This window comes from Equus asinus, chromosome 20 (genome assembly GCF_041296235.1).
Source record: "Equus asinus isolate D_3611 breed Donkey chromosome 20, EquAss-T2T_v2, whole genome shotgun sequence".
Lineage (NCBI taxonomy): Eukaryota > Metazoa > Chordata > Mammalia > Perissodactyla > Equidae > Equus > Equus asinus.
In genome coordinates, this window is record NC_091809.1 from 86,067,147 (window position 1) to 86,080,819 (window position 13,673).

The 13,673-nt window shown below is 42.4% G+C and overlaps 1 protein-coding gene across 8 annotated transcripts in view; it reads left to right on the top strand.

Moving 5' to 3' along the window:
• The window catches only part of STIM1 (stromal interaction molecule 1), a 172,247-nt gene that overhangs the window by 68,403 nt on the left and 90,171 nt on the right, over positions 1-13,673 (top strand). Inside the window, exons 2-3 of one of the 8 annotated variants that reach the window (XM_070490809.1) lie at positions 3,193-3,370; positions 4,367-4,471. The exons of 6 other annotated variants lie outside the window; for them this stretch is intronic. In XM_070490809.1, the coding sequence (XP_070346910.1) occupies positions 4,456-4,471 (16 nt within the window). In that variant the 5' untranslated portion in view covers positions 3,193-3,370; positions 4,367-4,455. Of the gene's footprint in view, positions 1-3,192; positions 3,371-4,366; positions 4,472-13,673 lie in introns of those variants that run through there. One more of the 8 variants, XM_044753388.2, reaches the window with a different exon arrangement.

Here is a 13,673-nt window from a genome sequence, read left to right on the forward strand (position 1 = left end):
TGCTGTGCTGTGTGCCTAGGCTGGGCCTAGCTGGAACTGGGTTTGGTGATGGGTGAGTAGGGTGGCAGGGACTACTGGATTTTGGGCTTCCACTGACTGGACTGTAGTTTGTTTTGAGCTGTTTGCTTTGCTCTGTTTGTGCAGCCTTGAAGTACTTTTGTCTTCATCTTTGGCCAGCTCCAGGTTAAACCACTAAAGGCTGCGTTTGAACTGGACCATTTCTCATTTTGGTTGGCTTTAAGTTTTAAGTCATAAGACTGTTAATGGTGGTATCCACTAGCAGGCTCTTTGTGAGATAAGGTGGCTCTTGCTGCTGTGGGAGCCAGTTTGCAAGGCAGGAAGCAGAAGTGTGTGAGAGGAAGATAGAGAAGTCTCTTGTAGAGTCTCCAGCTTATGCTCAGAGCTTTGAGTGCAGGGTAGAGCTGGGTTCATTGCAGAGTATGATGGACTTTACCTGGTGCAGACACCCCAGAGGAATAATATCATTTTTGAAGCAACCAGGGCTGTAGCGTGTTTCTTTTATCTCAAGGCAACTCTTCTGCTAGGAACCCAGGACTCTTTAGTCTGCCCTTAGGGACCTCTCCAGCGCTGTCTATGCAGGCTTAGCATTCTAGCATCCAGATGTTCCATATTCCCTCAGGCCAAGCCAATGGCATCTTCTCTGGGAAGCTTTTTCCTGACCCTTAAGGGGCAATTAGTCATTTTGCTTCCACAGAACTTGGTATATCCCTTGATTGTATCTCTTTCCTTGTATCCTGATCACCTGTTTTCTCCAGTAGACAGTAAGGGTTTTTTCCCCCTGGTAAAACTCTTGTGCTTTGATAAAAAAGAGATTGTTTACTGCTAAACATAACTTTTTCCAAAAGAGCCACAGGCCAATTCAGGATTCTAAAAAAAAAAAGAGAAAATCTTCTGGAATAGATGGAAAAATATACCAAAGAACATATACACCTTTCCTTTCATTCCTCCTTTCCATGTATCTCCCACAGTCATGTTACTAAGACTTGAAGAAAACAAATTATCGCTTATATATATAAGGTTCACATAAGTGATAGAAGCAAATAGATTATCAAAAAATAGCTTCACCTATAACAATGAAGTGCAAGCTAAAAGGTAAGCTTTTTGGAAGCAGAGGTGTTTTTTTTTCAAATTGTGTGGCAATAGCACCTAACGTAAGTTGTGTACAGAATAAACATCAGTAATGAAGAATGAGTGAACAAATGAATAAATGAATGAGTTAATGGTGGATCTTCAGTACTTTTCCTTCTTATTAGGACCTCAAGGCCCCCAGCTGAGTTGATTTGGTGGGTGGATCTTAGGCTGGGGCCAAATTCCATGTCTTCCGTGCAGACTTAAGAGCATATGAGATGTTTTCCCCTCCTAGGGTTCCCCCGCCCCCTGCCTTTCCATTTTAAGCATTCCTCCCTATTCTTTAATTGCCATTTGAAGATCTGTGTGTGGAGGATGAGCTGGTAGAGGGGAATGTTTCCCTGAGGACATGATGTCTAATGGCAGCCAAGGCTTTGTGATTGATTGAATCACTGACTTTGAGGCACCAATGGACGGAGCATGGGTATATGTCAGCAGAGTTTGAGAACTCTGTGTGTGTAGGGTGATGGAATAGAGGGGGGAGTGGGGATGGGAGTGGTTGTAAGATGAAAAAAGAATAGTTAGAGAAATCTAGAGTTTTTAACTCTTCCTTAATACTACATTTTGGATTTTCCTTTTTGTGATCTAGAGTTAGAGTGGTCTAGTAGAAAGAGCAGAAGTCAAGAGACTTGACTTTCTTCTGCTATCGACTCACTGGGCCACCTCGGACAAACCTTTGCTGCTCTATTGGTCTTGTTTTCCTCACTTGTCAAGTGGGATCACAAATTTCTACCTTGCCTGACTGCCTTGACGGTAGTAAGGGTTGGTGAGATGTCAGATGAGAAAGCTATGCAAAACAGAGGTGATGATGCCTTGATCAGAGCAGGAGAAGAGTGTAGTGACTCTGGTCACCATCCCATCTTTTCTCACCAGGGTCTTCCTGTCTCTGGAGGAATCAACTATTGTAGCCCAGTTCTTGATACTCAGGTTCCTCTGACCTTTCTGTTCTTTCCAGCCTCTAGATAGTCATTCTTGATTATATAATGTAGGTGACCCTGTAAGGCCAGCAAGGCCCTCCATTGCCTCTGACTTTCCTCCATCAGAACACTCACCAGGCTGTCTTGCCATTGTCTGTTTGGAGGTTGCCAATAAGAGACTAGACTCCAGAGTCAAACTGTCTGGGTTTGAATCCTTACTTTTACAACTTACTGACTGTGTGCTCTTGAAGAAGTTACTTAATCTCTCTGTGCCTAGTTTCCTATCCGTAAAATGAGGAGAATAATAGTAAGTGCCTCACTGAGTTACTGTGAGAATTAAATGAGGCAGTATATGTGCAGAGTTTAGAACAGTGCCTGGCATATAGTAAGCATTCAATGTTATGTATTATTATAATATTATTATTACTTCACTCTCTCTTCCCTGATTGGAACTCCTCTAGGCCAGGGACCATGTCTGTTTCCTCATTGTATCCCTAGCCCGTAGCACAGGGTTTGAACAGCAGGCATTTGCTAGGAATTTCTTGAATGAGACTTTAAGTTTGAATACTGGATCTGCCATATACAGTACTAATTTTGTGACTGTGACCAAGAGACTTGTCTTCTCTAAGCCCTAGTTTCCATATCTGCTAATTGGGAATCATAATCCTTGTCTTGAAGGGCTGATGTGAGAATTGAATATATGTGAAATGCCAGGCATTGTGTAAATGTAGTTCTGTTCCATACTGGGCAGCTGTGTAGCAGGTGGGGCCCAGTAATCTGCTAATCACTGTAGTACCCCCATAGTGGCCTGCTGAGCCCAGAGTTGCTTCTGACGTGATGCTGTCTGGATATTTGGGCCTAGAACAGAAGAAGCTGTACCTTGGGATGTCCCTTAGCATTTCTGACCTTTTCTAGCTGTCTTTCCTGCTTGTTCTTCCTTGGATTATAAGTTCCTAGAATAGACAGAATATTTTTGTGCCTCTTAGTTTTCCAAAGTGTCTTAAGCAGCCAGGGCACTTTGGTTTTGGCTCCTTAAGCTTGCTCTGTTTGGTCCTTGTCATTCTTTGTTAACTCTTAGTATATCCTGCTTATTTTTGGTTTCCTAACCTGTTGTACTTTTTCCAAGGCCAAAACAGCACCCACATCATCTGAGGTAAATCACTTTGTCTGGTTCAGTCTAACCAGTGGCCTGTGAGGTAGAAGACCTGAGTTCCAGTGCTGCCTCTGCTGTGTGACCTTGGGCAAGGCTCTTTCCCTCTCTAGGTCTCAGTCTTCTCATCATTAAAATGAAGGATTTGGAACAAGTAAGTGGTTTCTAAGGGTCCTTAAATTCTTAGCATGAGTTTGGACAAGTCATTTTTCTTTTTTGGGGGGAGGGGTCTTAGCTTCCTCATTTGTAAAGCTAGGTAGATTGGCCTGAATGATTTATAAAGTCATTTCTAGGCCTGAATATTTTCTTCTTTTTTTTTTTTTTCTGCCTCGTATTGCTGTCTGGAGCAATGCGGTGACAGTTAACAGCTGTGGACAGGAAACCCTTGAACACTTCTAACTTGGCAAAGGTTGCTGCTCCCTCTGAGCCTCATCCCAGCCCATTTCCTGTGTTTACAGCGTTTGGGTTTTTCACTTAGTGACAGGCCTGACAGGTTGTACTTCAGTTTTCTCTCCATGGCCTGGTGCAGGGTAGACCAAAAATTTGGGAGTTGGGAGACAGAGTTTCAGTCTCGATGCAGTTATATGATGTAGGCAAGTGACCTCCTCTCTCAGGGGTCAATGTCCTCATCTGTAAAACCAGAGAGTTTAACTAGTGAGTCTTTCTGGCTCTGATATTATGAGATATGAATATTTGCCTCCTTTTATTCTCCCTGAAGGGACCTCGGTTTAGCGTATTTCTTCCACATACTCCACCCTGGAAGGGACCAGGGGAGCTCCCTTTGCATTTCCTATATGGGACAAAATAAAAGGAAGAGAAACAGCTATCTCAGGCCCAGATTGGCAGCAGAGAGGAGTTGAGGTGGGGAGCTGGGGTGACCAAATTGCCCAACAGATCAGCTGTATAGTTGGTTAACCAGGCGGACACCAGTGTGCATTTGTTCTTATCAAGACTCTGGAGACAAACGGCATTCCAGTTCCAGCCCTGCTTTCACAGTTTGTGTGACTTGAACAAGTCATTTAGTGATTCAGTTTCCTCATCTTATATTGGGGGTAATAAAAGTACCAACTTCATGAAGCTGTAAAAGAGAGGACATATGTAGAAGTGCTAACATAGTTGTTGACATGTTCCTTCTCCCTTTCTCCTTTAGACAGTTACAGCGTTCTTAATTCCGTTCTCGTGGGGATAGCAGGAGCATGCACGAGTCCCACTGCAGAGGAGCAAACAGGCCCCCTGGGGATGAAATTAAATTATGGTGAGAAGAAACCTTATGAGGTAGTGCCTGGACCAGACTGGGCTCAGTGCTCTGACCTCAGAGGGGAGACTCATACGGCCTGGAGTCTTAAAGAAGCTTTCCTGGTGGAATTAGGGCTCTCCCTGGGCCTTGAAGGGCCAGCAAGTCTTAAATATGAGGAGCTGGAGGGAGAGTAATTCTAGGTGCCCGTCTACCCTTTGTCAAGCTTTGGTGCTTTGTATAGGTCAGTTTCACATACATCTCCTTCCTGTCTCTTCATCTAGGCAGTTATTGCAAGGGATTCATCCTTTTTCTTTTTAAATTTTTAAGAGAAAAAAAATTTTGAGGCAAGAGGGAAATATAACATTTATTCACAACAAACTAGTTTTACTTCAATCACTGGGCTAGGTAGTTTGCTTGCGTAATCTTTAATACTTAGAAAATTTACTATCATTCTGCATTTTACAGATGAAGGAACAGTGCCTCCAAATGGTTAAGCAACTTTTTCAGCTCAATATTAACAAGTTATAATGACAAACCAAAGGAGGCCCACATAGTAATTGAGTATGGCCTAAGTCAGTTTAGAAGATAGGTCTAATTTAGCAGTTCCCAGTTGTGTTTATTCACCCAAATTCTCAGTAATCTGTAATAGAATCTTTTTGTGCTTATCTCCCAGAGATGGCTTATTCCTGGCTTTTACCTGTACTTACCTCTTGCTTTTAGCAGTAATACTCAATTCTCTAGATCCCCAGTTCAGCCTTTGATTTAGATTCTGCCTGCCTACCACAACCTTAGATTCCTTAACTTTTCCCAAATATTTACCAAGTGCCTACAATATGCCAGACCAGGGATGGATGCAAATAGCAATTCCTGCTTGGACCTTTCAGTGCAGTGGTTAGACAATTACAACAAAAACAACTTGGTAGTAACTGAACACTTACTATGTGCCTTGCTCTATTTGAAGTACTTTATGTGTACTAACTCATTTCATTCTCACAACTTGATGAGGTAGGTACTGTTTTCTCCTTATTTTATGGATAAACAGAGCCGAAGAGAGTTTAAGTAATTGCTCTGAGTTGTGATAGAGAGAAGCACAGGCACTGTGAGAGCACAGAAGAGGGCCTCCTAAGACTTTCTAGAGGAATTAGAAAAAGCCTGAGTAGAATCTTGAAACTTGAGAGGAATTAGTCAGGTGTAGAATGGGGAAAGGATGTTGCAGGCAGAGGGAACATGGTGTACAAAGCCACAAAGTGAGTCTTGCATATTTATGAAACTGAAAGTAGTTTAGTGTGGTGGCAGTGTCAGGTGTATGTGGGGGAGTGGTGTGAGATAAGGCTAGAGAACTTGGTAGGGGCCACCTCTTGAAAAGCCTTGTATGCTTTGCTACCTTGTATTCATTATACAAACCAATGGTTCCCAATCTTTTGAGGATTTGAAGCTCTGAAAGGGATCCTTGAGGGGTATCTCATGAATCCATATTATTTCCTCAATCATTTTTCAATTGGTGAATACTAAAAGTACAACTATTATCATGTGGAGCTTTTTTGAATTCCTCATTGAAAAAAGTTAGGAATTACTGTTGTAGGAGTTTGGGAGCCCTGCAAAGAATTTTTTTCAAATTAAAATTTTTATTGAGATAATTGTAGTTTTTTTTTTTTTTTTTGAGGAAGATGAGCCCTGAGCTAATGTCTGCTGCCAATCCTCCTCTTTTTGCTGAGGAAGACTGGCCCTGAGCTAACATCTGTGCCCATCTTCCTCTACTTTATATGTGGGACGCCTGCCACAGCATGGCTTGCCAAGCAGTGCGTAGATCCGCACCCGGGATCCAAACCGGCGAACCCCAGGCTGCTGAAGTGGAATATGTGAACTTAACCACTGTGCTACCGGGTCAGGCCCGAGATAATTGTAGTTTTACATGCAGTTTTAAGAACTAATATAGAGAGATCACTAGGAAACTTTGCAGTTTCCCCCACAGTAACATTTTGAAAAGCTGTAGTATAATATTAAAACCAGGGTATTGACATTGACACAATCTGCCTGTCTTGTTCAGATTTCTCTACTTTTACTTGTACTCGTGTGCATGTGTGTGCAAGTTCTGTTCCAGCACCATAAGTATCCTTCATGTTGTCCTTTTATAACCACACCCTTCCTTCCTGCCCCCTTCCCTGTTCCTAATCCCTCTGTCTTCCATTTCTAAAATGTTTTCCTTTCAAAAATGTTATACAAATGGAGTCATAGAGTTTGTAACTTTTTGGAAGTGGCTTTTTTTGCTCAGCATAATTCCCTGGAAATTCATCCAAGTAGTTGTAAGTATAATTACTTCGTTACTTTTTATTGCTGAGTAGTATTCCATTGTATGTAAGTACCAGAGTTTAACCATTCACCTGTTGAAGGACACAGATGTCCTTCAACATGGCCTGATTCCATGTTTTTGGTTATTATGCATAAAGCTTCTATGAACCTTTGTGTACAGGTTTTTTTGTGAATCTGTGAAGGATTTTATTCAGGAGAGTGGTCTAGTCAGATGTGAATTTCAGGAAAATTATACTGACTGTTTTGTTAGAGGATAAGTTTGAGAGAAACTAGAGCAAAGACTGGGAGATCAGTGAGGAAACTGTTGTAGTAACCCAGGCGAGATATATTGAGACCTGAACTAAGTTCTGTGTGAACTGGAATATGCTTTGCCATAGAGTGTTCCTCAGAAAACACATCAGGCTTGTGTGGATGAGGGAGCAGGGTTGGGGAACATGGGCAGTTAGGAGGCTCAGGCACACTTCCTTCTGAATAGTCAGTCCCCATTCAAGGGAGATGCTCTGCTACCATAGCTGAGAACTACATTGAGTGAGGAAGGGCTGCTAACCTACGTCCTAGAATGATCATCCTGACTACAAGGTTTTTCAGTGGATGTTCTTGGTTATCTTCCCTCCAGAAAAGAGGAGGGACCAGTTGTCTTCCTTGTATTGTTTGAGTGGAGGCTTACGTGGGGCAGAAAGATGGTGAGAAGCTCTCTCCTAGTTCGGATCTCTTTTGGAGCCCAGGAATTTATTCTCTGGTAAACCAGCCAACAATGGGCCTGGGAGGCTTGAGGATGACCTCTTGTTGCTATGGAAGCTGGAATCCACATTGTTTTTACCCCATGCAGTGGTGTGCCTGGCTCCTCAGTGTTTATGTGTTCAAGGCATTTATCACTGTGCTCTTGGGGCTGTTGTGATCAGGACTAATTGTTGGGGGCCAGCCCTACTTCTGAACCCGTAATCCTAGAGGGTCCACTAGTGGGTTGGACACCTCCTCTGGGCACTGTGCAAAGTTCCTATCTGGGCAAGTCCTTGGGTGCTCACCCCAACACTTGTAGAAAACTTTTCCTGCAGAAAGCTGTTCTGAGTTGTTTGTCATTATTTTTTTGGCCATCTTAGACCCTGACAAGTGCTGGCCAGGACACAGGAATGTTTGGGTCAGGCACCAGGTCAGAGAATTTGGGGTAGCTTTTGAACAAGTATGTGTTGATTTAATTTCCCTAGGGCTGTCGCACTTTTTGGCACAGACGCCTTTAAAATGTAAAGAACTGTGGTGTGTGGGACTCCAAAGCTGAGAAAGCAAATCTTTAAAATCTATTAGCAGCTTTCACTTGTCCTTAGAGCAGATATTGTGTTGCCCAGCACTGGGCCAGACACAGGGAACCGGAAAAATCAGACTCTTCTGCTGTCGTTGGGAAGATGAGACTCACAGGTAAAGCGAAGAATAGAGAATTGATGAGTGACTACCATTTTTAATAAGGCTTTACTGTTTTCAAAGGACTTTACTGAGTTTTCAGATAAGAAAATTAATCCTTGGGAGCAGTCAGGGTTTGGGAAAGTTGGAATTTAAAGACCCACATCTACCACTTCTCCAATTCAGTATATGTTTTAATAATTGGAGGGTAGAGGTGGAGGAGACACTGGAGGCCAGAGAAGTGTGTCTTACTTCTCTGCATTCTCAGTGACTTTGGCTATTTCAACTAGTTGGTTCAGTGTTTAGCAAATAGCTGTTTGAAAGTCATAAATGAGTGTTGAAATGACAGCATGTGAACACTAAACTAGGGGTCACACACTTTTAATTCAGTCAGAAAGGTTATAGAAATAAAAGGGCAGGCAAAGAGGCTGTTAAGCACATAGACAAGAGTCCAAAGCCCTGCAGGAGACCCCGGAGCGGGCCCAGGGAGTCAGAACAGCTAGAAGTTCCCTGCACCAGAAGACTGAGTCACTGAGGTCATGGCCCGCTGGGTGGGGACTAACTTTAGGGATTAGCCGTCTTCTGGAAGGAGGCTCCTTGTGAGATCAAAGTTTGAAGAAAAGAATACTGAGAGGAGGAAGAAGTAGAAATGGGACATAAGAGGGGTGGCTGAGTGCCCCTCTGAGGAGAGAGGGCTGAAGATTTCTTCAGTTCTTCTAGCAGATGTTTAGGTTTCATATGCTTAACAGAAGCATATTCCTTTGCTCTTTTCTCTCCTCCCATGGGAGACTCAGTATTTCTTCTCTACTATCTTTTTAACTTTGTTTCTAAGTCCTAATGAGGAAGGGGACTTTGGCTAGTGCTGGACACTGAAGAAGACAAAACCAGGAAGTTCTGTTTTACCCTGTTCGGAGAATAGCATAAGCTTAGTTAGGACTTCTGTGTTTGCCCTTAATAACAGAAAGAACTTGAAGGAAACTGCCCCCCACCACCGCCATCTGTTGGTCTTGGAGAGTAAGAGTTAGTAGTTCTAGGGAGCCACTCTTGGACAGGATCATCTGGATCTCCCAGCCATAGCCTTGCCACAGGACATGGCATAGGAAGTTAGCGAGGCTTTTATTCTGGTTCTGCCACCACTTTGCCCGCCGACATGGGGCAAAACAACCCCATTTTATGGCCTCAGTTTCCTTTTCCACATGTAAAGTGAGCAATGACCCTTGATGTTCTCCAAATCCCCTCCAACTATGCCATTTAGAGTCTGAGTGCAGTGAGGGATCCCAACATTCAGTACCCCCATTCTATGCCAGGAGCTTTTGCAAGATTCGTAAAAAGAACCCTTTGACTTAGGGTCCTTCAATAAATCAAATTGTGTGAGATGCTGTGCTCCTTGCTCTTGGGCTTGCTTTTCTTGGGTTGCCTTTCCTTCTGCCCCCACTGTCTTCTACCTGTTGTTCAGACTGTGGTATCTCCTACAGCTCTGTTCTCTTGCCCCTGACCATATTTTACTTTGTGTCTTTGTAATTCATGTATTCTGCTCATTCTAGTACTTTTTGTGGGCGAGGACTGTATTGTTCATCTCTGTTTGAATTTGGGTCTTCATGAAACAAGTTCTTCTGGGCATTCCTTTGTTCATTCAGCAAATGTTTATTGAAGCCCAACATTGTGCCTAGGGACTTTGCTAGGTGCTAAGTGTTGGCTAGAAGCCAAGATTCAGCCAGAAAGAAGACACACGTGGTTCCTGCCACTATGGAGCTTACAGTTTAGTGGAGAAGACAGACATTAAACAAATGATCACACAAATAATTACAGTTGTGAAAAGTATTATAAATGAAAAATATAGGGTGCTTTGGAAAGTGTATAATGCAGGCCTAAACCAGTTTGGGAGGGAAGATGAGTCGAGGGACATTCTTTGAAGAAGTATTTAAGCTGAGAGCAGTAGCGTGAGTCAGAGTTTGCAGGTCAAGAAAGAATGAAGAGCCTTTCATATAAAAGGAATTCTAGGTGGTTCTCAACCCAGGCTGCACATTAACATCACCAAGTATAGGAGAGTATATGAGGCAATTGGACTGGTGCTTCATACTGGTACTTACTGGTGGGAGTATAAAGTGATACAACTACTTTGGAAAACAGTTTCGCAGTTTTCCTGTTGTATAACTGAGCAGTTCTACTCCTAGTGGAACTCAAGGATAAAACACTCACTCAAGAAAAATGAAAACATATGTCCATGCAGAGACTTGTACACAAATGTTTGTAGCACTTTATTTGTAATAACTAAAAACTGGTGAATGGATAAACAAATTGTGGTATATCCATTCAATAGAATAGTATTCAGTGATAAAATGGAGTAAACTACTGACTCATGTGACAATATGGTTGAATCTCAAATCATGCTGACCGAGAGAAGCCAGACACAAAAGAGTACTGATGATTACTTTTATTTGAAGTTCTAGAACAGGAAAAACTAATTTTTAATGATAGAAATCAGATCAGTGGTTGTGTGGGGAGGGTGATGAGGGTTGGCGGTGAAGGGCCAAATGGGAACATTTTGGAGTGATGGAAATGTTCCATATCTTGATTGGGGTGGTAGTTATATAAGTGCATATGTTTGTCAAAAACGTTGAACTGTACACTTAAAATGGGGGTATTTTATTGTGTGCAACTGTACCTTAAATATCCATGCTCCATTTTTTTCTTTTAAAGATTTTATTTTTTTCTTTTTCTCCCCAAAGCCCCCCGGTACATAGTTGTATATTCTTCGTTGTGGGTTCTTCTAGTTGTGGCAGTGGGACGCTGCCTCAGCGTGATTTGATGAGCAGTGTCATGTCCGCGCCCAGGATTCGAACCAATGAAACACTGGGCCACCTGCAGCGGAGCGGGCGAATTTAACCACTCGGCCACGGGGCCAGCCCCCATGCTCCATTTTTATAAATGTCAACAAAAGGCAAAACTTACCTCTGGTGATAAAAATCCGAGTAGTGGTTACCACTACGGGAGAGTGGGGACTGGTCACAGGAGTATTGATTGGAAAGGGGCAGGAGGGAGGGAGCCTTCCTGGAGTGTTGGGAATGTTCTCTATCTTGATTTTGGTAGTAGTTACATGGATATATACATATGTAAAAGTTAATTGATCCATATGTTTACTTATGCATTTGTGTATGTTATATCTCAATTAAAGAAAAAAACAAAAAAACAAAACCCCCAAATACCAAACCCATATCTAGGTCTCACCTATAGAGATATGATTTAACTGGTCTCGGATGGGACCTGGGCTTCAGCAATTTAAGACCTCCCTAGGTGATTCCACTATGCAACCAGATCTGAGAACCACTGTGCTGTGTGGAAAGGAGAGAAGAAAGTTGGCACATCAAAAAAGGATCACATGAAGCAGAAGGAGTTGCTGGACATGAGATCAGAAACATGGCAGATGGCAGATCATTCTGGACCTTGCAGGACACATTAAGAAATTTGAACTTTATCCTAAGACTAATGAGAAGCTTTTGAAGGGTTTTAAGGAGGGAGATGCCTTGGACAGATATTCAGCTGGTAGGTGCTGGCACTGCCCTTAGCTAGCATTCTTGCTGACTGGTCAGTAATATTTGGAATATCTCCCCTTAGAGTGACATACCGTGTGGAAAAGAAGATTTGGAATAGTTGAGGAGTCTTGAACTAGGGTTGGTAATTGATTAGATGTGAAGAGTGAGGGAGAGTGAAATGTCAAGGTTTCTGACATGAGCAACTGGAGAAGTAGGAGCAACTGGGGGAAAGATGATGAGTTTAGATTTAGACGTTATGAGTTGAGGTGCCTGTCAAACATCCATGTGGAGATGTTTAGTAGGTAGTTGGCTTCTGTGGGGTTTTGTAGGTCAGAAGTGAAACTTGAACCAGAAACATTATTTTGTTTTTTGGGATTTGGTAATAGCTAGTAATTTCTTTAAATGGTAATTGAAGCTATGAGAAGATGTAAAATCACCTTAGGAGAGAGTGTAGTATGAGAACAGAAAGAACCTAGGACTGAAATTCTTTAAAACCCGAAGTTTAAAAGTCAGGTCGAGAGGAGAAATCTGCTTTGCACATTAGGGAAGACAAAGATTTATTCATTCATTCAGCAAGTCTATATTGAATACCTACTATGTGCTAGGCACTGCATGAGTCCTGGGGGATACTGCAGTGAACAAAATGGTCCCTGCTTTTGTGAACCTTACTTGTTTTAGAGGGAAACAGACAATAAACACATCAATGAATAAATATATCATGTACGAGGTGGTAGTAAGTGCTATGAAAAAAGCAAAAAGACATGAGCTCTGCCCTCAGATATCCTTGAATAACCACAGTTGTGGGCTGACTGAGGGCGGGCCATAGAGGTACGAAGTCAGAAATGCTGTGGAACTCAGAGGTGTATCTCATTATGTTGATACTGGGGCTTTATATGTAGTTGATGCTTGGATTATTTTTTCTTTTTCATTGAGAACTTTCTTTAATTGTATGTCATATAAATTAGAAAAATTGTTACTGGAGTATTCAGATCACAAGTTAGAGTGAGAATATAATTATCTCACATTATAATCAACATAAATAGTACTTTTAAAAGCATGCTTATAAGAATTGAAAAAACCTCTAGTGACCATACACATATTATAGGCTATGATTTTTTTAAAGACTTTATTTAATTAATTTATTTATTTTGAGGAAGATTAGCGCTGAGCTAACATCTGCCACCAATCCTCCTCTTTTTGCTGAGGAAGGCTGGGCCTGAGCTAACATCCATGTCCATCTTCCTCTACTTTATATGTGGGATGCCTGCCACAGCATGGCTGGACAAGAGGTGCATAGGTCTGCACCCTCAATCTGAACCGGTGAACCTCGGGCTGCCGAAGTGGAACGTGTAAACTTAACCGCTGCACCACTGGGCCGGCCCCAAGACTTTATTTTTTTTACAGCAGTTTTAGGTTTACAACAAAACTGAGAGGGAGGTACAGAGATTCCCATACATCCTCTGCCTCCACTTGTACATAGCCAACCTCGTTATCAACATTACTCACCAGAATGACACTTTTTTTTTTTTTTTTTTTTTTTACCAAGGATGAACCTACACTGACACATCATAATGACCCAAAGTCCATAGTTTAACTTACGGTTCACTCTTGATGTTGTATGGGTTATTTTTTGAGGTCTTCTCCCTGGGGGAGAAGTGAGCATGGTCAGAAGTCTTTTGTGTCAGTGCTGCTTGGGTAGCTGAAACCAGTGCCAGCTTTGTCTAGAAGGAAAGCTCTTCTGAATTCCTGTCCCCTGGTGAGAAGAGCTGGGCCTCTTCTTGCATGTGAGGACATGATGTTTTACCAGGGCCAGGAACATCCGTCAGGTAGGCTGGGTTTTGCTCAGCCCAGAGATCTGACTCCTCTTTACTCTGTGGCTAGGCCTGCTATATGCTGTATTCCAGGGGGGACCTTTCTTGCTGGTTCCAGGTCCTAAACCAGTTCCCCTTCTCAGCCTTTACATTTTTGTCTAGAGGATCCCT